At 37.5% G+C, this 22,694-nt stretch overlaps 3 protein-coding genes across 7 annotated transcripts; 1 reads left to right on the forward strand and 2 right to left on the reverse strand.

Moving 5' to 3' along the window:
• Positions 1–3,600: 3,600 nt before the first annotated feature.
• LOC147499527 (uncharacterized) lies at positions 3,601–6,426 on the reverse strand. Its single transcript, XM_086563493.1, is given in 3 exon segments — positions 3,601–4,060; positions 4,224–4,557; positions 4,560–6,426. Coding segments are annotated over 3 exon segments (2,661 nt in total).
• A 7,276-nt stretch (positions 6,427–13,702) lies between these two features.
• On the forward strand, positions 13,703–16,674 carry LOC147499528 (aluminum-activated malate transporter 12-like). The gene is made up of 6 exons (XM_086561283.1): positions 13,703–14,015; positions 14,473–14,613; positions 14,728–15,000; positions 15,501–15,613; positions 15,851–15,994; positions 16,107–16,674. The coding sequence occupies exons 1-6, from the start codon at positions 13,754–13,756 to the stop codon at positions 16,416–16,418; spliced, it is 1,245 nt and encodes a 414-aa protein (XP_086417409.1). The 5' UTR covers positions 13,703–13,753; the 3' UTR covers positions 16,419–16,674.
• Positions 15,501–21,817, reverse strand: AMI1 (amidase 1). 5 transcript variants are annotated; one of them, XR_015195912.1, is made up of 11 exons: positions 21,626–21,817; positions 21,263–21,415; positions 20,274–20,398; positions 19,148–19,273; positions 18,414–18,596; positions 18,154–18,298; positions 17,900–18,068; positions 17,343–17,477; positions 17,244–17,259; positions 17,075–17,139; positions 15,501–16,475 (listed from the first exon to the last, which is right to left on the reverse strand). XR_015195912.1 is itself a non-coding variant. In XM_086561281.1 (10 exons), the coding sequence occupies exons 1-9, from the start codon at positions 21,739–21,741 to the stop codon at positions 17,107–17,109; spliced, it is 1,305 nt and encodes a 434-aa protein (XP_086417407.1). In that variant the 5' UTR covers positions 21,742–21,814; the 3' UTR covers positions 15,501–15,745; positions 17,075–17,106. The 5 variants fall into 5 exon arrangements, 3 of the variants coding, with proteins under 3 accessions (XP_086417407.1, XP_086417406.1, XP_086417408.1); XR_015195914.1 differs by having other exon boundaries at positions 15,609–15,745; XM_086561281.1 differs by having other exon boundaries at positions 15,501–15,745; positions 17,075–17,259; positions 21,626–21,814.
• Positions 21,818–22,694: the final 877 nt, after the last annotated feature.

Genomic DNA, 22,694 nt, shown 5'->3' on the forward strand with positions numbered 1-22,694 from the left:
TCGATTGGGTTTGGAAATGGAAGCATGGAATGGTTTTGCAAAGTATAGACATCGTTTTCATCCTCATCATCGTTTAGCGTTGATGTTGACTCTTTGGTCAATCTACTAACTAATTTTGTTTGCTCTTGTTACTCATTTTAAGTGGACGACACCTGCAATTCAAGCATGATCAAACCCATTACTACCAAATAATGCTCAATCAACTAATTAACCATGATCAACCAACCAATTTGATATCTAGTTAACAAATTACCACCAAATAATGCACAATCAATCTATTACCACCAAATAATGCCCAATCAACCAATTAATGGATCACAAACAATTCACCAACCAAATAATTTGAATTTCATATTAAATAGACTATTCTTAAAAAAAATTAACCTCAATAAAATCGAATTTCCAAGTTATAAAGTCATACCTTGTTGCTATATGATTCTCCCAATAAAAAATCGTCGATATTCGAGGTGTGAATGAAAATTCGAGGTGGGTGACCGAGATAGAAAGAAGGTGAAGAGAAACTTATGAAGGGGATGAATGAAGTTCGCGTTTTGTATTTGCTAGGTACAGACAGCAAAGTTTCTGCCGTTTGCAACTTAACAGACAGACAGTAGAGTTTCTATTGTCCGTCTCCTGAACTTAACAACTACTAAAAAGTGTCCATTGCAATGGTTTTTTGTGTTTGGCCAGCCAAATTTGGTTGGGCATGCTAAAAGAGCTAAAAAACATCTTATGTGGCACATTTTAACACTTCCATATAGCACCTTTCCAAATTATAAGAGCAAGTCCAATGGAGAGCTGCTAAATTGGGCTGCTAAAAGGTGCCACATAGGTGTCACATAGGCCTTTTAGCTTGTCCAGCCAAATTTGGCACTCTAAAATCAAAAAACCAATCCAATCGCGTTTTCTATTTTGAAGTGCTAAATGATACGGACGACATAGTTTTTGCCGTCCGTCCATTATTTTGTAACTCAAGTTGAATTTTTTTTGGACGGACGACATAGTTTCTGCCGTCCGTCGAAATTTAACATATGGACGGCAGAAACTATGCCGTCCATCTCCTGAACTTATTATAGCAGCTGCTAGCGAAGGTCTTAACTTTGGCTAAGTTTTTGACTCCTTCCAAATTTAAGACCCTTTTAGCAGCCCCATTGGAATAATATTTTTGTGGTTGGGGTGCTATATTTGCCTTTAGCACCCCATATAGCCCACCATTAGACTTACTTTAAAGCATCCACTATTGTACTGAAATGGCTCTTATCCCAAAAGATTGACAAGAATAATCAAACCTGTCAATCTTATGCCACAAAAATTGACATTTTCCAAAAATTAAACCATTAACTTCCAACTAGTAAAACAAGAACTACCTAGGAGTGAGGGGAACTTGTTCGGCTCTTCCTCCAATTAGCTTAAATGACTAATCTTTGCTACACCAATACTATATGAAATCCCAAAGGGAACTACTACTATAACTAATCAAAATACTTTATCCTTCTCTAATTTATATGTTTCAATCTCAATTGGACAGCTGAAAAGCATGGATTGGACTCATAGATTTCTTTCTCAAGATATACATGACAGGAATTCTTCAATAATTTCGTCAGTGAGATAATGACGATTAAGAGTATATAACGGGTGCAGGTCCAAATGTGTCTATAGAGTTATAGTCAATGTAATGTAATACTAAGTGCGTTAGCTTACAAACAATCAAAAGAATCGCTCTTTAACCAAGAAACGATGAAATAACTTTATAAAATCAATGAATAAATCCTTATCACAATTCTCCTAAGCCTTTAAATAGGCGTCATAACCCTAATCTAAACAAGCGGTGACTTTCCCAAACTAATCCTACCAAAAATAAGCAAAGTAATCAATTATTCGTGTAAAGTCCACGATAAAGCCCAGAGCGCGACCCGCGCTTGCATTAAGGCAAAACTGAGCGCACCCCGCACCCATGTCGTCCTCACTCTACTGTAACATCCTCTAGTTTTGAGCGTGACCTGCGCTTGCATCAAGGCAAAACTGTGCGCACCCCGCGCCCTTATTGATCAGAGCAACTTCTCATACTTTGATGATCCCATCGTATTCATCCAAGTATTCTTCAACCATAATCTGTACTGCATCATTCCCCCATGGTTGGAAGGAATTTTTCCTCGAATTTAAAGCATCCTCATCGTCAGATGAATCACCACAGAATGGAATGAGATGTTGAACATTAAAGACATCCGAAGTCCGGATATGACTAGGCAAACGAAGGCGATAGGCATTCGCGTTAATCTTTTCAATCACCTCCACAGGACCAATTAATCTTGCGATGTTTCAATTTATTATAGTCACCAACGGAAAAACGGTCTTTAGTAAGGACATCCTAGACAAAATCACCCACCTCAAAATGAACATCACGACGGTGGCGATCAACAATATCCTTGTACTTTGCATTGGACTCTAATAACTTCTAACGAACAGTAGCATGAGTATCCTAAAGGTGCTGAGCAATCTCAGAAGCAGTAGAATGAATAGGCTGTAAACCAGGAATAGGCGCCAGATCAGCCACAACACGAGGATTAAACCCATAGAGAACCTGGAAGGGACTATACCCAGAACTCCGATTAACCGAACGGTTAAAGGCAAACTCGGCTTAGGCAAGATGAGAATCCCACTGTTTGATCTTAGTACCCACCAATGAACATAACAGATTACCCAAGGACCGGTTAACAACCTCAGTTTGGCCATCCGTCTGTGGATGATAGGCAGTACTAAATTTCAACTCAGTGTGCATCATTTTCCATAAACAATGCCAAAAATGACTAAGGAAACGAGTATCCCGATCAGAAACAATAGAGGTAGGCAAACCATGTAACCGGTAAACATCGTGAAAGAACAACTGGGCAACACTGATAACATCGGTAGTTTTTTTGCGCGCAATGAAATGCGCCATCTTAGCGAACCGATCTAATATACCACCACAAAAATAGAGTCATGACCCTGTTGAGTACGAGGAAGACCAAGAACAAAGTCCATACTAATATCACACCATGGACGACTCGGAATAGGTAAATGCATATATAACCCTGCATTAATAGCATGGCCCTTTGAGACTTGGCAAATATGACAACGAGCAACAAATTTATGAACATCTGTGCTAAGACCTGGCCAAAAATAAGACTCAGAGACGAGCCGTAGTGTCTTGTCACGCCCAAAGTGGCCCTCATTATGCAATTTAGTGATGAGGTGAAGACGAAGGCTGCACGCAGGAACACAGAGACGCTTACCCTTAAACAAAAACCCTTCCTGTAAAGAAAACTCAGATAACTGGCCCTCCTGTATAGCAGTCAGAACAAGTGAAAAATAGGGATCACTAGTGTACATCTCAGGAAAAGAGTCAAACCCAAAAACAGAAGTACGCAAGGACACCAACAACAAAGAACGCCTGCTAAGAGCATCCGCCATACGATTTTGAACCCTAGATTTGTGGCGCAAGACAATGGTAAAATCCTGCAAATAACTAGACCAGCGCAGTTGTCGGGCACTGACGTCATCTTGGTTACCAATATGCTTGAGTGCTTCATGGTCAGTATAAAGGAGAAATTCAGAGTGAATTCAATAATGAAGCCAATGTTTAAGGGTTTGAACAACGACATAAAATTCTAACTCATAAGCACTGTAGTTCTGTTTCGCACCTGAGAGTTTCTCACTGAAATAAGCGACAGGGTGAGTATGCTGACTAAGAACAACCCCAATACCAACCTTAGAAGCATCAGTACACACTTCAAAGGGAGATGAAAAATCCGACAGTTTAAGAATTGGTGCCGAAATAAGCTTAGTCTTGAGAAACTGAAAACTCTCGTCAGTTGCCTGAAACCAAAGAAACTTACTACCACGCAAATAGTCAGTAATAGAAGCAGTGATAGTACTAAAATAAGGAACAAAGCGGGGATAAAAAGAAGCAAACCCATGAAAACTACGGGCTTCAGTTAATGTCGTCGGGCTAGGCCAGGAGCGAACCGCCTCGACCTTAGACATATCCACAGAGATTCCTTTTGCCGAAACCACATAACCCGAAAACGCGAACCGAAGTCAAGACAAAAACGCGATTTGCAACAACATCAAATAGCTGAGCTTGGCGTAAGACAGACAACACCGCCTGGAGATCCTGGAGATGAGACACGGTATCCTTGCTGTAAATTAAGATGTCATCGAAGTAAACCACCACACACTTGCCCATAAATGGCTTTAACACCTGGTTCATGACTCGCATGAAAGTACTGGGTGCATTAGAGAGGCTGAATGGCATGACCAACCACTCATATACGCCCTCCTTTGTCTTAAAGGCGGTCTTCCACTCATCACCAATTCAGATGCGAATATGATAATAACCAGATTTTAAGTCAAGCTTGGTAAAGACGACAACACCATGTAACTGATCTAGAAGATCATCTAACCGGGGAATAGAAAATCTATATTTGGTAGTGATCTTATTAATAGCCCGACTATTAACACACATACGCCAAGATCCATCCTTCTTGGGAACTAACAAAGCAGGAACCGCACATGGCTTAAAATTTTCCGAATAAATCCTTTATTAAGCAAATCAGTAACCTGTCGCTGTAACTTATCATGCTTTTTCGGAGTAATCCGATAATGCGGACGATTTGGGATTTTAGAACCAGGAACCAAATCGATTTGGTGGTGTATATCCCTCATAGGAGGCAAACCAATCGGTAACTCATTCGGAAAAAGGTCTGAGAATTCCTGTAATAATCCCTGCACACACGCTGGCACTGCAATCTTCGGCGTGTTAGGTTCACACATTAAAATAAACACGTGACTAGCACCAAGCATTTCGGTCTCAAAACTGTGCAAAGCCAAACAAGAAGACTTTGGCTCGGCTGAGGCTGTGGGCACAGGCTTCCAAGTTGGTACTAACACAATTTTAACACCTTCAAACTGAAAACTATGAGTATTCTTCCAACCATCATGAGCAACCCGCCAATCAAATTGCCAGGGGCGACCCAATAACAAATGGTAAGCATCCATAGTAACAACATCACACCACACATTATCAACATACGTAGAACCAATAGAAAAAGAAACCAAACAACGTTTAGTCACTGTTACCTCTGTGCCTTTCTTCAGCCAAGAGAGAGAATAAGGCGCCGGATGTTTCTTAGTGGCCAAGTTAAGCTTACAAATAGCTTCAGAAGAGATGACATTCTCACAGCTACCTGAATCAATAACTAGCTTACAGACCTTCCCTAGAATGGTACAAGTCAACTGGAAAATATGATTGCGGAGCCAACCATCACCCTCAGTCTCCTTAGGAGTAAAACACAGTCGGTGCACCACCAGAAGTTCACCCCTGTCACCAGTGACTAGTTCTTCCGGACTGTCATCCGAACCCACATCAAAGATGGGAGCCCCCAGAAAACCACCCACGGGATCCTCATTAATATCCTCATTCTCGACAAACAAAATCTTACCAGGAGCAGGCGGTTTGGAACATCGGTTAGCATAATGACCCATCTCACCACAACAAAAATACTTAACCGCATTAGCACCATGACTTATAGCTTCGGGACTCTGCAGCCTAGTGATAGGAACATTAGGAGTACGGGGAACAGGACCACTACTCCGGTGGTTCTGTTGTTTTTCCAGAATTAAAGCACGTTGATGAGCCTCAGAGATCGAAAAAACATCAAACATGTTCAAGGCATCCTGCAGGTTAGAACGGAAACCCCCAATATAACGGGCCACTAACTGATCATCAGACTCTGTCAAATCTACACGAGACAATAACTGATAAAAATCTTTGGTATAGTCATCCACAAATTTTGCACCTTGACGCGAGTTCTGAAAGCATTGATATAGTTCACGCGTATAATTGAATGGTAAAAAATCGGCACGGAGATATTTTTTAAGTTTTCCCCAATCAACGATTTTAGATTTACCTCTTTGGTGACGAGTCGCTTTCAACTGTTGCCACCAAGCCATAGCACGACCACGAAAATGAGTTGCCACAAGTGCCACCTGTTTGTCGTCTGACACTTCTTTGAACTCCATAACCTCCTCCACAGTCCCGAGCCAATCAATTAAATCGTCCGGCTGTAAGCTGCCATGAAACTCAGGCAAATCAATTTTCAAACCCGATTCCCAGCATCTGTTCTCTCTGTGTTGCGGAACACGCGGGAAATTATCATCCTCCTCCAAAACAGCAAAGGGATTGTTATCCTCTGCCTCCAGAACGTCCTCCACGTGTCGTGGTTCACGGTCTTGTGGTTGGTCGGGTTGCCGATTAAGGGCCTCGACCTGGCGGGTTAGCACTGCTACTTGCCTTGAAAGTTCGGCCATGCGGTCACGAGCATACACATCGTCCAGAAAAGCTTCTCTCTGAGGTCTACCACGTCCTCTTGCTGCTTGACGAGGCATATTTAGATCGTAGCTGAATCTGATACCAACTAATGTAATACTAAATGCGTTAGCTCACAAACAATCAAAAGAATCGCTCTTTAACCAAGAAACGATGAAATAACTTTATAAAATCAATGAATAAATTCCTATCACAATTCTCTTAAGCCTTTAAATAGGCGTCATAACCCTAATCTAAACAAGCGGTGACTTTCCCAAACTAATCCTACCAAAAATAAACAAAACAATCGATTATTCGTGTAAAGTCCACGATAAAGCCCAGAGCGCAACCTGCGCTTGCATTAAGGCAAAACTGAGCGGCCTATGTCGTCCTCGCTCTACTGTAACATCCTCTAGCATTGAGCGCGACCCGTGCTTGCATCAAGTCAAAACTGAGCGCACCCCGCGCCCTTACTGATCATAGCAACCTCTCATATTTTGACGATCCCATCGTATTCATCCAAGTATTCTTCAGCCATAATCTGTACTGCATCACAATGCCAGAAGTTAAGCAGATTCCCAGCAACCAGTCTTGTATTATACTATTATATCTGTCTAGTGATCCATCACATTTACACTGTTACTATAAACCCATCACGTGTACATTTTTCTTTCTTCTTTTTACTAGATTAACCAGTTCCCGCCTCTCATTCTTTTCAATCCTTTCCCTTTATTGCCACACACGTGATTTTTCTCCATATGGAAATTTCCACAGAAGATGGGATAGAAACAAATAACAACATGATGATAAAGGGTCTATGACTAGCAATCGGATGTTCTTTTGTGTTTCTGGAATTTCCACATTTTAATATTTACTTCAGTATAAGACATATACCAACTGTGTCAGAGTATCTTTTTTCTTTTTAATAAGTTATGGGTTACATACGGCAGACCCTACCTGTTGATCCAAAATTCTATAGCAACCGAATCTTTTAAACGGAATTTGTGAACACACTAACATGACACTCGTCAGGCAGGGAGTGCGTGTGTATTGGTCAAAGAAGTACTGAAAATCAAGGTCTCTCTGCTTGCCACGTCAGTGTGTTCACAAATTCAGTTCAAAAGTGTGAGTTGCTGTAGAAACACTCACCTGTTGATTAATCTTCAAAGAGTTACATACTTCCCTAAGAGTATGATCAATAGAGGGAGGATCATTAATAGAGTAACACTAGTCTATGAGCCTTTCAATCATGAAACACTAGGTATAGCCTTACAATCATGAAATACATGAACATAACGCCAACGCGGGTATACAAGCAAGACTAACAACGCGTAACCATCTATCGTCTGCCACCAAATAAAAGCTTATCCCTCAAGGTCCATAATCAATAACTTTTTGTGAGAAAAAAACACTGTATCAAACGTAACAGCAGAAGTGAGAAACGTGTTGGAGAGAGAACCTTCGTTATCAGATTTTGTGCAGGGGGTTGGGGTGGGCGTGCTTTAGCGTGGCCATTTTCTGTAAATGGGAATGTGGAATCTTATCGAGTTACAGTATACAGAGTATGATGTGCCTTTAAATTCTGCCACCAAATCTATATAGAGAGTACGTGTCCTTGGTAGTAAGAAAACAACCCTTCACATCATTAGAGAATGTCTGTTGATAAGAAAACACTCATCCATGTAGGTGAATACTCACATTCCATCAATAGCTACATATCATGGATGGAACTTATCATTGACAATTTTTTTTAAATTTTAACTTACAGAAGAAAACATAGAGTATCGGCAAGTGTCAGATTTCGATAAAACCTTCAGTTTTTCACTTTGTCAGAATTCGTGTCTGTGCTATATGATCACGATTAGGAAGGGGTTCATCACATGTGTGCAATGTTGCAGTGCGGTGTACCATGTAAGGTGCTCTCAGAACTTCACTTTCTGCACTGTCATGTACGCAACGGTGCATCGTGAACCATGTTCTTGAAGTATTAAGTGTTCCCTTCTCTAACAATCTTTACTACTAATAGCAATGTAATCAAGTACTTGTATCATCCCTATACCATCCCAAGCTAAGCAGATCTCAATCAGTGAATTTCAGCAATTCATCTGGTGGTGCTTCTTATCCCCTTTGCCAGCTCTATTTAATTAGTGGAGCCTCCACTCTTTATTTATCCTCACCGAAGCACTTCTGAGTTCTGACAATTATTTAACATTTTAGCCAATGTTATCCCGGATTTAGTTATCTTGTAATGAACCTAAATCTAATCACCCCATATAGAATAAATGGAGAATGACTATTTCGAGGTATTTGATTTTAAGCATATATATAGTTCCATATTCTTTTTTCCTTTGAAAGAGTAAGCTGGAATTAGGCTGACAGTAATCTGTATTAATCACAATACTAATCCTCCGCTGGCTGGTATATCAGCAGACTGATTGTCTGTCTAAAACCAAAAGAAATACACTGAAAGGACTAGCTCCTATTTTGAATAGAATCAAGTATATCTTAAATCTTAGTATGCTATGAGGGGGGATCCCTCCCATTGCATACATCGACTGTTCTCTGAGAATCAGATGCCTGAATAATTCTGTTATGCTAATCTACACTATGACAATCTTATTTTAATTGATAGCAGTAAGCTCTTGAAACAAAAGTAATTGGTTGTTACTTCCACATTAGTACCACATTTTTGGAGTCTCTAACTAGTTCAATGCCGTAGCTCTTTCATATATATTTCCCCCTCCCCCGCTCCCCGAGTCACATGGACCCAAATATCGTCGATATATCCGATTATCGTATATATCCCCACATATATCCACCGAATATAGAATTCCCGATATATATCGTTTTGGATATAATCGATATTTCAATATAATCATATATATCGGTTGACTTTTTGTTTTAAAATATAAATCCGATATTTCCAATATATTTCCGATATATATCCGATATTTCCGATATTATATTACGATATATCCGATATTTCCGATATTTTAAATAGTTTGGACTTCATGGATATATCCGAAATATCCGATATATCCGATATATATCGGTTTTTGGGTACACCGATATATTGATCGATATCGATATTTTGGGCCTTGCCGAGTCACAGCTATACGTTGATGGATATCAACATACATGTATGTGGTAATGTTCTGATGAAGGAAATATCCCTATTGCCAGTCACCTGATCGATGTTCAAAAGTAACAATAAATGAAGTAAAAGACTTAATCTCATCGAACTTGAAAAATTGGTGTATTTCATTGGTGGGCAGGACATGGTGGCCTAACGAACACAAGCATTTCGAAGGTGCTGTCTTACCTTTCAGTCAATTTAAGGTGGTGTCTAGTACGAATTCAAATGGATGAAACTATCCACTAAATTATATATCTGAAAAGTGCTTGCAAATGCATGCTTGGATTAATGAAGACACGCATGTTGGAGGACTATCTATAAGCTAACCTGATACATTCTGAACTGCAAGACATTTGTTTAGAAAGTGGTGTCCTATCCTTTAGTCGCTCTCTCGATCTAATCGTACTGATTTAAATAGAAATGCCCACTTAACTATTCCTGAGGGCACGTGCCTAGACCTACATGCATTGTTAGATACACATGTTGGAGCTATACAGAAAATTAGTTTAATGGAGTCCGTTAAGAAATGTTTGGACTCCAAAGCCAGAGGCATAATATTTTTAGTTTTTACATCTAAATTTGACCAAAACCAGAATTCAACTCATGTCAACCCACTTTTGGAAGTAATAGATAAGAATACCCTCTTTATTTATTTGCAACTACGGAAAATAATGAGATTTCCTCCTCCATAATCTCTTAAAATTTTATAAATATTAAAAAAATGCACTTGATTTAATGTATTTTAACTCGATAATTAAGTTATTTGAACTCAACATTTTAAAATAAATAGTTGGGAATTCACTTATAATAACATACTTTACATTTTAAAATGCATATGGTCTAAAAACTTTAAAATTGCTACGCCTCCCATATTATAGAGGTATTTGACACTAGGCTCTAAACATAAACCCTACACATCTAGACACTAAACCCAAAATTCTTATAAATTAGACACTAAGGGGTCGTTTGTTTTTCTGAGTCTCTGAATGCTGAATGCAAAATGTTAAATGGCCCATCCTCTAAATGCTAAATGTTGATGGCTGAATTCTAAAAAACATGTTTGTTTTTTGTTAGAATAACCTGGCTCTGAAGGCTGAATATAAATCATTTGGACAATTTTATCCATACTATCTATTTTAAGCACTAACTTGATTTCTTGTAAAACAAAATATATATTATATTTCTTGTAACACTAATTTATTTAAAATATGCTTTTACAAATATATTTTAACGTTTTATTTTCATATTTTGTTTACTTTCAGAAAATATATATGTAATTCTATTTTTAACAAAGTGGATATCATTCACCCTAAAAAATGAAAAAACCCCTTACGTCAACATCAAATTTTGAAGAACCTTTGAAGCCACAAAGGTCAAGGTAAGAAAGTAAATGGGTTTTTGAGATTGAGTTCTTAAGAAAGGGCAAGGAGGGACTTCCTCGTTTCAAGTATTAGAATTCAGCATTCAAGAGAAACTTTGGTGCTAAATGTTGAATGCTGAAAGTACCACTGAATGCTTAAACTACTTAAAAAAAACAAACAAGTTTAAAGCCTCTGAATGCTTAAAACTTAAGTTTAAGAGGCTTTGAATGCTGAATTCAAAAAAAACAAACAACCCCGGCCGGCCTAAGCCTAAACCCTAAACCCTTACAAACTATGCCCTAAATCTAAACCCTAAACCTTAAGACATTAATCCCTAACCCCCTGTAAACTAGGCCCTAAGCATAAACTCTAAACTACTAGACACTAAACCATAAACCAACTAGTTGCATTTCATAGTAGTTGGTTGAACAGATCATAATAAAATGCATTTTGTATCTGCATTTTAAAATACATTGTGCATATGCACTTTTAAATATGTAAGCAAGTTTATAATGTGGGTGCATATGCATTTTAAAATGTGTTGTGCATCTGCATTTTAAAATGTGTTAAGTTTATAACCTAAGTGGTTTAATTTTTGTGGTTTTTGTTTGTGATATACTATATTAAAATGCAAACCACGTGATTATAAGTGAACTCTATTACTTTATTTTTAGTGAAAATATTTGGTAGTTATATAAAGGTAAAAGAGATAATAAAACGGTTATAAAACTCAATAACTAAATTGTTCATTTCCACAAAATGTGGATAGTTATAGTCAAAGCCTTAAAATCTTATTTTTTTCTTATACAAGTAGTTTTCACTATCTTAAAAAGATAAATAGTAGTAAATCTATAAAATAATATTTTTCGATAGTTTAAATGCAAACTTTTTTAAAACAGGTTTCCTTTCTTTTCTTTCTTTTTTTTTTGAGCAAAAGAGAGTTAGCCCATAAAAAGGGGCCGACTCCCTAAGATTACATAATTACAGACTCGATGATAACTCAACTAAGGACCGTGCTGACACAAGGTCCAGACAAAAGTACGGAGGGGCCTGTCTACCTCTAAAAGCTAAAGTATGGGCGACAAAATTCAAGGTCCTACTAACATAGTAAAGCTTACACTCAATTAATTTAGCTAATAAGAAGTATATATCATGAGCTATAGACGTGCTCCCCAGGAAAGCATTGTTCCTCTGCGCTCCAAGACAACAACAAGGGTTTGACAGTCTAACAATATTGCTACTTTATTGATTTGCAATTGTTGTGCTAATTGTAGTCCTTCAAGGATAGCTCTGGCTTCAGCCTCTTCTCCGTCCCCAGCTCTTAACTCTGTCATGTCATGCACCAATGCATATACCAGCAGAGTTCCATAAAGCAAAACCAAGGCCTGCTTCGGTGTAATTGTCCACCTAAGATGCATCTGTAGATATGTAACACCAATATGAGCCTATGCTGGGCCAATTGGTACTCCTGATAAGTGGTTGGTTGTTCTTGGTGATGTAAGTGCTTGCCCTGAAGAGGATAGTGGTGATAGGAGTTTGCTTGTTGTTGAAGGTGAGGTCATTCCGATCGATCCATATGGAGTACATGGTTGTAGCTACAGAGCTAAGTATGTAAATGATATCGTGCTTATTATTGTGTCGATTGATAAGACTACTCAAGATGGAGTTGAGATTATCACTCGGGTTCCAATTTTCAGTTCTTAGGCCAAGACCAGAATCATACCAGATACGCTTGAGCATAGGACAATGGAAGACAGCATGGGAGGTTGACTCCACCTGGTTATTACATCTCGGATAGGTAGATTCCGGTAACTCAAATTTTCCTTTGTCGGTAAGGCATTTTTTACTGCTTTCCATAAGAAGAGCTTTACCCATTGAGCAGTGTTGAGGTGCCAGATGTAATTCCAAGAAAAATGTGAATTTTCTTGGTAAGCACTGCTAAGATACTTGTACACTGATTTAATTATGAGTTCACCATTCTTCTCTCCCAACCATCTGATAGAGTCGTCATGAATAGTCTGACTGAGTGGGATCTTAAGAATTTCGTCCGCCACTGCGGAGATGAATAACTCGTTTATAATATCCAAATTCCATACCCTGGTTATAGGATCAATAAGATCGGATACAGGCTTAAACTGGTTTGGCTTGGGTGGTGGCCCAAAAAGTTTATGGTCACGTATGGTAGGAATCAACGGATCCAACCAAATGTCAATGTTTGCACCATTACCAAACCTTAAATATTCTCTTTACCAAAAAAAAAAAACTGGTACATTCTTACTGCAGGATACTTGTGTGCTAATTGCAGGCCTTGTATACATTTACACGGATGTGTGCATGTAGCAAAAACATATATGTTGCATTAGTCCGATCCTCGAATAGAATATAACATTGAACTATGACACTGCGGCCATTCAGTCTAGATAACACGATCATCAACTCTGGGGACAGAGAATCGACAGACTGTCGCATCCTATGACTACAATATATGCAGAAAGAAGTTTGCACATATGATTATTCTAAATTGGAACTTTAACTAAAGTAAGAAAAATAGTAAAGCTTGGTTTGCTAAGGATGTTTAAAACTGAATTATTTCAGTATCATTGAAATAGTTCATGGACTTAAGTAGTATTTTGTAAAGCTTTGCAAATATAATTAGGTTTAAGAGTTGTATCCATATCGTTAATAACTTATTACGACAGTTCGTATGCCACGTGTTGCGCACATTCTGTTTGTTCTGTTTCTTTAGGCAAAAGTAATCATAGGAATGCCAAAAATCAGTAGTCTGGCTCACAAGTCATAACTGCTGTTCCCTCCACTTCATATCACATTGGCCAGGCATGTATATATAATGTGTGCGTGAATATTTGGTTATCTTCCACATCAACTTCAAACATACTGGGCACTATAGAAATGTCATCAAGGAATTCTTTTGTAATATCTGTTCCAAGTGCAGAAAATGACACTAAGAAGAAGAACCGATCCTCTCTTCTTTCTCTTATTATAATAAAGAAAGGCACATATGATACCAAACAACTGATTCACAGTATCAAAGTTGGAATTGCTTTAGCCTTGGTTTCACTTTTATACCTTGTGGAACCTCTTTTCGATCAAGTAGGAGAAAATGCCATGTGGGCTATCATGACTGTGGTAGTTGTTTTCGAGTTCTTTGCAGGTAATAGGTTTTATGTTATTTCATATCGTATGCCTATCAAATAGCATTCCTGAATATAAAATATTTCCCTCGTTTTGTTCACATGCTAAGATGATACATGATTCATTTGGTAGAAAACATTATGTTGCTACCAACAGCATTGTCTATCCTCAGATATCACATGTATAAATGTATTTATATGTATGATAGGCTACGAGATGCTACATATATCCAAAGGCTAAAAAAAATAATTTTTTTATATCCAAAGGCTATAAAAAAAAATCAATATCCAAAGGCTACGAGATGCTACAAGATGATTTTTTTCTTTCACTTGAAGTAGCTTAACTGTTGGATATTGAATTATGCGGGCGGCGGGGACATGGACATACATACTAATAAGTAACAAGTACTTCAAAAAGGCACAAAACAGACACAGGCAACATGATGGATATGATAAGTTGATAACTTTGTCGATCAGGTGCTACACTTAGCAAGGGTCTGAATCGTGGCATGGGGACAGTTTTAGGTGGCCTCTTAGGTTGTTTAGCAGCTATGTTAGCTCAAGAAGTTGGTGGGACTGCTAGGGCTGCCACTGTTGGAACATCTGTTTTTATCTTTGGTAAGCACACTTAACCTAAGTGGTTAAACTAGCAAGTGAGATATTGAACGTGTTCCTTGGTTCTTCACTTCCTCTACTGACCAAAATACCAACATGTTAAACATGGATGTTCAGGAGCAGCTGCAACATATTTTAGATTGGTTCCAAGTATAAAGAAGAAATATGACTATGGAGTCTTGATTTTTATCCTTACGTTCAATCTGGTTGTCGTATCTGGACTGCGGGGTGAGCAGACCGTAGTGTTAGCTCGTGAACGTCTTGCTACAATCGTTATAGGCTTTGTCATTTGCATGCTCACAAGCTTACTCATCTTCCCAATGTGGGCTAGTGATGAACTTCATTGTTCAACAGTCACCAAATTCAATAATCTCGCTACTTCAATTGAAGGTAATTGATCGATACTTCAAACCATGAGCATCAATACTAATGTACCAAGTGATTGAACCATTTCCAATTGTGATTCTTATCTCCACAATGTTTCCATAATTTAAGGCCTTCTGTCGAAGTTTTCAGTTTTTTTAAACTCCAGCCAAAAAATGCATGTTCCCTTCGAAGGAAGTTGTTTGAGGATCCCAAAACCCTCGTTCCAGTATAAAAAACTCCCAAGACAAAAACATTGTCATTGAGCGGGAAATGCAACTCTCTAAAAACAATTCATCCCTAGTCTCCTTGCCACTAATCTTTCACTTTAATCTAAAACTACAAAAAAATTGGAATTTGTCTGAGGAACGAGTTTTTTATTATTCTCTTTTTTTGGCTGCCTGAGTCCACAGTCGTGGCACATCAAGCACGGCCAACGAGGTTTTAGCATTTTCATCCTTCATATGTTACTTGGAGAAGTTGAAAATGTTTGATCTGATATTTGTTATTTAACCATTTTACTGTAGGGTGCTTAGAAGTATACTTCAAAACGATGGATGAGAATAATAAATCCAGAGCAAGCAACATTTCGGATGGTTACATGTCTGTGCTACATTCAAAGTCCAAGGACGACAATCTGGTATCAAACTTCTTTCCTTTCACAAAAGTCAATCAATGGCATCAATACTGGTAAAGGAACACTAACGCACATATAGATGCTAGGCTTGCCACGGACCAATCTTAGTGTCTATCTTAATGTCCCAGCTCAATCCTGTAAAAGAAGTGGTTTTAGTTGACCATATCATTGGATCTGGCAGGCTTAATAAATATATTGATCTAATGGAATTTCGGCATAAGTTTCCTCTCTTGGCTTCAGGCGAACTTTGCAAAATGGGAACCCTGGCATGGGAAATTCGGGTTTAACCATCCATGGGATAAGTACTTGTACATTGGAGATTTGCTTAGGGAGTTGGCTACTTCCATCATTTCACTTAAAGGATGTCTCCAATCTCCTCCACAGGTATTAACACTTTTCCTAAACCATAAAACCAAAAATAACCGAGTCTAAACCACAGCGCTGGACTATCTTCTTCGATTTTATTTACAAGTCTAATTACCCAATTCCTCTTCAGCCATCAATGCCTCTCAGGTTGAGTATCAAGGATCCATGTGAAGCAGTGTCCTCCTTCCTAGTCAGTACGTTAAGGGAGCTTGGGGACAGTATAATGAACATGAGGAGGTCTAGACCAGGAGCAGTAATCATAGTAAAGCTACAGTCAACAAGACTTGAGCTCCGTGAAGCGATATCCGCTTTAGGGACTGTAAATGGTGATGGACTTGCAACAGTGAGCTTTGTTTTTCTGCTAATGGAGATGATGGGTAAGGTAGAGAAGTTGGTGAAAGAGGTTGAAGAACTGGGAGATCTTGCAGGTTTTCTTCCTTGAAAACATTGAAGCAAGGAAACTTGATCATGTAGACATCAAACCGAGGTCACTTTTGGCCTGACAAAATAAGAAAGACGTGAAGCCAGCTACGAGTAACAGGGATTATTCTAGTACCCAAGTGTTAACTTGATATATCAATGAAATATTTAGCAAGATCCTAAACTGAAAGCATATCGCTTTTGTTGGAAATATTTTCTATCACTCCCGTTCTGTAACATTTATTATTTATTAAGATATTCTATTATAGATTCACTACTAATGCCTTTTGCAAGTGCGGTAAGCCCACAACCTGGTTCCTAGTGGGATTATCTTTTGTGATGCCAACGGGGCCAATAAGCCCATTTCGCGTGTTATCTGTAGCAACTGTTCAGATAGAATTCTTTTACAGTAAATTTTTTTAGTCAAGTAGCAATCATAGAGTGTTGGATAAGAGGATTCATACTTCAAGAGTATATGACCTAAATTAATTATTCTAATTGTAAGAGCATTTACAATTTTCTCTAGACCATTTTTCTTTTCTGTGAGATATTAGCAAACATGAACAACTACCTAGAGATTTTCAGAAACCTAAACGACAAGCAAAGTTGTATTTACCATCATGGAGGAAAAATAAACATAAGATACGTTGTGTGATGTAAATGTTACAGGGAACTTACAGCTTCTCTTGAATGATACAAGTATATCATCTTCAGTACCTATGTTTCTCTGCAACTTCAACCTGCTGTTTAAGATTAATGTACAGGGTTTCAGCAATATTAAGTAGAAAAGCATCTGCACCATGTTTTGCTATCAGAGAGATAGAAATGGGGAAGCCATCATACATTCCAAGTGGTATGTTCACCTGCAATGGATGTTATATCAATAAAAAGTATTTAAGAGAAGCATCATAAACGATCGTCAAGTACCGATGGTCGAGGCAAATACCTGGCAGAACCCAGACACTCCAGCAATTGATAGCAAGCTAAAAGCTCTAGCACGAAAAGTTTCCAGCAGACTTACTTGCGTTCTTAATTTTGGAGGCGGACCGGGGACAGTAGGGATTGCAAGGATTCCAAATTCCTGCAAAGAAACAATCAAGAGGACCCTTAGAAGAGACACGTGAAGACGAGTAGATGAATTGTCAAGTAAACCACAAGTGGATGGTATCTATAAATTTATGCAATTGGTCGTACTGTCGTGCCTAAAATAGATAAAGTGAGAACAAGACCAGAGATGAGGTGAACGTAACACTATAATGGTATAACCCTGGAAAGCTGCCTTAGGGAACGATGACTTTTACGTTTTAAAATGTGTTTGGAATTTGGAAAACTCCCAACAGCTGCTATTTTCTTGGAATATTAGAAAAGTTTAACGTCCATTTAAGATCATATATTGTCAATACCAACTCCATATCCTAGAGTTTGATACATCTAGGATAAGTGGATAACACAGTAATTTATGAAGAAGATATAGATATCCACAAAACCAGAAAGACAGAGTACCTCAAGAAGAGAATTTAGAGCAGTACGAAGTTCAGTCTTGACTAAGTGACAGGTGTCAATGTGTTCATCTGTTGAATTAATGGCCTCCAAAACCCGTTCTGATATCCCTGGACCTAAATTAGGTTTAACTGTAGTTACCCACTTGCCGTGGTTGGTCTTAAACTCGTACCTACAATTGAAAATGAGAATTAAATGTAAGATTTAATATACAATGATAAACAACAAAGCACTCACGTATACCATTTTTTCCAGACCTCTGAAGACATCGCATTGCACTTGAAAGCGCTATCAAGGAAGGTATATATTCTTGATGTCTATTGCTTTCATCAATAAAATGTTCAAGACTTGGAACTCTTTCGCTGACATAATCACCTAAGTTTACATGTTTTACAACTTGAGCTGCAGGTGCAAAATAGCGATATATGCATCATTCCCTTAACAGGGCACTGGTGGATACAGTAAAACAAGTAGGAAACAACAGGATTGAAAAACTACAAAAGAATTGCATACTTACAGCCATATAGTTTCTCCACTGATTCAATAATAATCTGAGCCAGTCGATCACTTAGGATACTCAAAAGTTGAAAACAGTCATTGGGTATAACAACGTGCCTAGGTTGCACAGGTTCCACGTAAGGTAATTGTAGTAGTACTCGCCCTACTTTATTTAAAATTACAGGATCCCTAGCAAACCATCCTGCAAGACATCGGATATAGGTCATACAGTTAAACAGAGATCAACTCATTCCTAAAATATTGCTGCATGATTGAATGAACACAATAACATAAAGATAATTTTTTTAGTGTATTTTTCTTTTACTTATTTTTATTTTTGATAAGTTGCAAAAGAATGGGTTACTCTTCATAAACACAGAAATAAACAAACAACATCCTGCTCAAATAATTTTTTAGCTGACTCATACCAACATAGAGGGTCACGTTTCCTGCAGATTCTGTACAACCAAACAAATTCTTCCTTCTCACAGTCTCATACCATATTGGCATGATATTCATATCCAAATTCCTGGTGCAACCGGTTCTTCTTGTTGGGACATCATTTTACTTACATGGGTGGAATTTGATACTTCATTTTGCCAGATATCTTCACATTTTCCACTTAAGTAGTGTACCACATTACTTGAAATATTAAATGAATTTTATATCCGAACATGAAAAGAGGGAAAAAAATATTGAAAAATCAAAGAAAAATCCTGTCATTTAGTAGGGGAACACGGGAGGTTAACTTACCAACAGTATCAAAGCTTTGTGCCATCGGAATGACACCTGTTGTCGAAACAACTGCATGTGAAGGTCGAAAGCCAAATATTGCACAATACGATGCGGGTACCCTTGTACTTCCTCCAGTATCAGTACCTGCAAGAAATAGTGAAAATGAAAAAGGGGTTTCAGAAAAGCATCCACTGCTTCAAACAATTTAGACATTTTCAAAAATAAAAATAAGGACACTTGAACAGAATATTTGGAATGATGAATATCAACACTACAATAATTTCTTTCCGGATTGATATCGAATGTGAAAAGTACCGCTGTTTTGTATATTTGCAAATTGTTTCGACATGTAGCATAATGGGATTAGTTGGAAAAAATAAATCTAAACATCTGCTTACTACCTTTAATGATTAAACCCTGATTATGCTAGCTCTCTTACACAAATACGATTTCCCTTTCTCCCATTATGACTTTTATGATAATCTCTTAGAAGTACATACTTCTTTTACATATTTTACATATATATATATATATATATATATATACATAGTCCCACTCTTAGAAGTACATACTTATTTTAAGTTAAAACAAGTACGTAAGTAAAACTTTATCTAGAAAATGAATTCAAACCTGATTTTTTGTGGATACGATGTACTCACTATAAAGATCATCTCCACAATTTCAGTTCATTTGGAAACCTCTAACCTAGGCAAAGGATGATTGCAAAAACTCGCCATTTCTAGACCATTATATTTCTTTTTAAAGATGACAACAATTTTTATCTAGGTTTGAATATAGGGGCCCCATATATATATTCAAACTAGTGTGAAAGAAAGAAATCAGATTGCATGGAGATGAGTTAAGCGCCAAATGTAATGAAGATGATCTCCTTGCATGGAGATCATGCACGTCAAAATCAGATCCATCTTTTTTTTTCAACATACATGTTACCCTTGTGAAAGAGGATGCTAGATTTGGAAGATGGAACATGTATTGGACCATTCTATGTAGTTTGTAACACTTGATGTTCTTGCATAACTGTTAGAAGCTCAAAGAAACAAAAAGGTATCATCAAAATTCTGTACTGTTAACTCTAGCCATGAAAGAACCACTTAATAAGACAACACTGCAGAAGAAAAGCTACCTAAAGAGAAATCTACAAGCTCTGCAGCGACTGCTACAGCAGATCCACTGGAAGATCCTCCAGGTACCCGATCAGGAGCACATGGATTCGTGGGGGTTCCATAATGTTCATTTTCTCCATTTATACTGCCACAATAGTTTTTTCATCAATGTGTTGAAAATCTATGTGATTATGCCTTTCAAACTAAAATAAATATTCGGTTAAAACTTGAACATATTTGATTTCATACAGAGTGCTATAAAAAAAAGTGTTTGCAGCCTTACTGTCTGGTTGGTGCATTAGTAGTACACATACTATCACTCTACACAGAAAGTATAAAGCATACCACAAAGATGATGAACCTCATCATCCTACAGCGCAGCTGGGCCATCCTGGACCTGAACCAAAGACCTTCCTGTGAAGATATAGGTTCTGTTGAGGATGAATCCATCATCATGGTGGCCATCCACACCAAGCGCGCAATTAACTAATTTTATGGCTATGCGACTGTCTCAAGAGGTCATCCATCTAATTAATGCCTTGTATTACCAGAACATTTGACATGAACAACTAGTCTATTGTACCAAGTACAAAATAGTATATTTTTATATGTGAACTCGATGACTGAGGCAGTTGGCTCATTAGCAGGAGAAATGCAGAACAAGTGGAAGGTCCATATATAAGTGAACCAATAAACGAACGGAACACGACTTTGATTTCTTGAGGAAGAAATGCTTCATATTGAGTAAAACCTACACAATCTTATATATCCTTCAACACAGTAGTAACACACGGTCTTATCTTTCCGGTGTCTCATTCTGTGAAATCTCTTGGTCAAAACATTCATGAAATCTAATGGTCAAACTAACATGTTTTGCGAAAAGTATAGTCCAACATTAAACAAAATTATTACCAAAGGAGAAATTAACTAACCATTGCACTAAAAATCTACACTGAAATTACTAGTTAACTAAATCATATGAGGCACAAACTAAATTATTATAACCAACCTGTACGCCATTTCATCCATGACAGTTTTACCAACACATGTAGCACCCCCATTTAAAACAGCTAAAACTGCTGGAGCAGTCGATACCGCAGCATTATGTGTTCTTGCCCAATCTGGATTACCAAATCCAGTAACATAACCCTTTACATCAAATCTGCCAATCCAAAAACATGTGATCACTATATAAACACTAGACATTTACTAAAAAAATGAGAGAAACCCATTTAAAACACAGAAAAGGGTGTCTAGAAATGCATTATAATCAGAAAATGAACAACACAATGAATAAAAAACTGATAATGACTAGTTTGAACTAATAACATGAAAAAAATAGTCGTTAGAGATAAGGTTTAGAGATAGTTACATGTCTTTGACAGCAAAAGTGAGACCAGATAATGGTAGTTGTTGAGGAGAAGAGGTTTTCGGAGGAAGTAACGTGAATTTTTCCATAAAAGCTCCAAAATCTGAGTTTTTAGCCATGTTTTCTGTTCTGTTTTTTCAGTTGAACTTATCTCCAAGTCATAAGACCAACGGTTTTGTGTTTTATCTTATTACCTTAGACAAATTTTGACCCTACTAATTGGAGGAATGACGGGATGAGGACAAGAGAGGAAGAAGTTTGAAAGGGTGCAATTTAATCATTTTAGTTCACTAATGGTGTGGGTCTCAAAAATGATGAACTTATTTGTAGTGTTCTAAGAAATTGATCACTATTAACCCTAATGAATTGGTAAGATCAAATATCAAGATTGAAATCGAGTTGAAATAATATTTGTTATTGAGTAATAATATCGTTCTTGAGTAATAATAATATTCTCTATTTTCTCTTTTTACTCTTTTTTAGTTTTCCATTTTGTTGTAATGATCTCTAATTAATTAATCTTTTCCTTGCAGTCTATTTATAGTTTTTTTAGAATATAATGGACCAATCCCCTTTTGACATGTGTCCATCCTCTCCTTTTTACAAAATATCGATAATAACCGCTGAAATATCGAATTAACGATATTTGCCCATGACATCGCCCTCTCTCGAAACTTTCAAATTTCAACTTGCAAAATTTGAATGCTTTGAGAATCTATCAGAATATGAACAGTTTCAAATTTTAAAAATTTCAAAAAATCAAGTGGTTACACCTAGAAATCTGAACAATTATCACGAAATATTCACTATAAAAAGAGTTTCACCGTTTTCTCTCTTTTTACTTTCTCCCAAAAAGTTTTATCTTTCCAAACCCCACCATCATTATCGCCTTCTAAAACTTCATTTTGTCCAGTATTTTACCGTTACTTTCAACAAATTCTTCCTCGACAATATCGGGTTAAGACTATAAAAGTAACTTAACATGTTATTGTTTATTCCGATTCCATAGTTTCTTGAAAATATTTTAACTATTCTCACCATCTTCTTTTTTATAGATTATGTTACTTAGCGT

The sequence above is a fragment of the Coptis chinensis genome, chromosome 5, assembly GCF_015680905.1.
Source record: "Coptis chinensis isolate HL-2020 chromosome 5, ASM1568090v1, whole genome shotgun sequence".
NCBI classification, from domain to species: Eukaryota; Viridiplantae; Streptophyta; class Magnoliopsida; order Ranunculales; family Ranunculaceae; genus Coptis; species Coptis chinensis.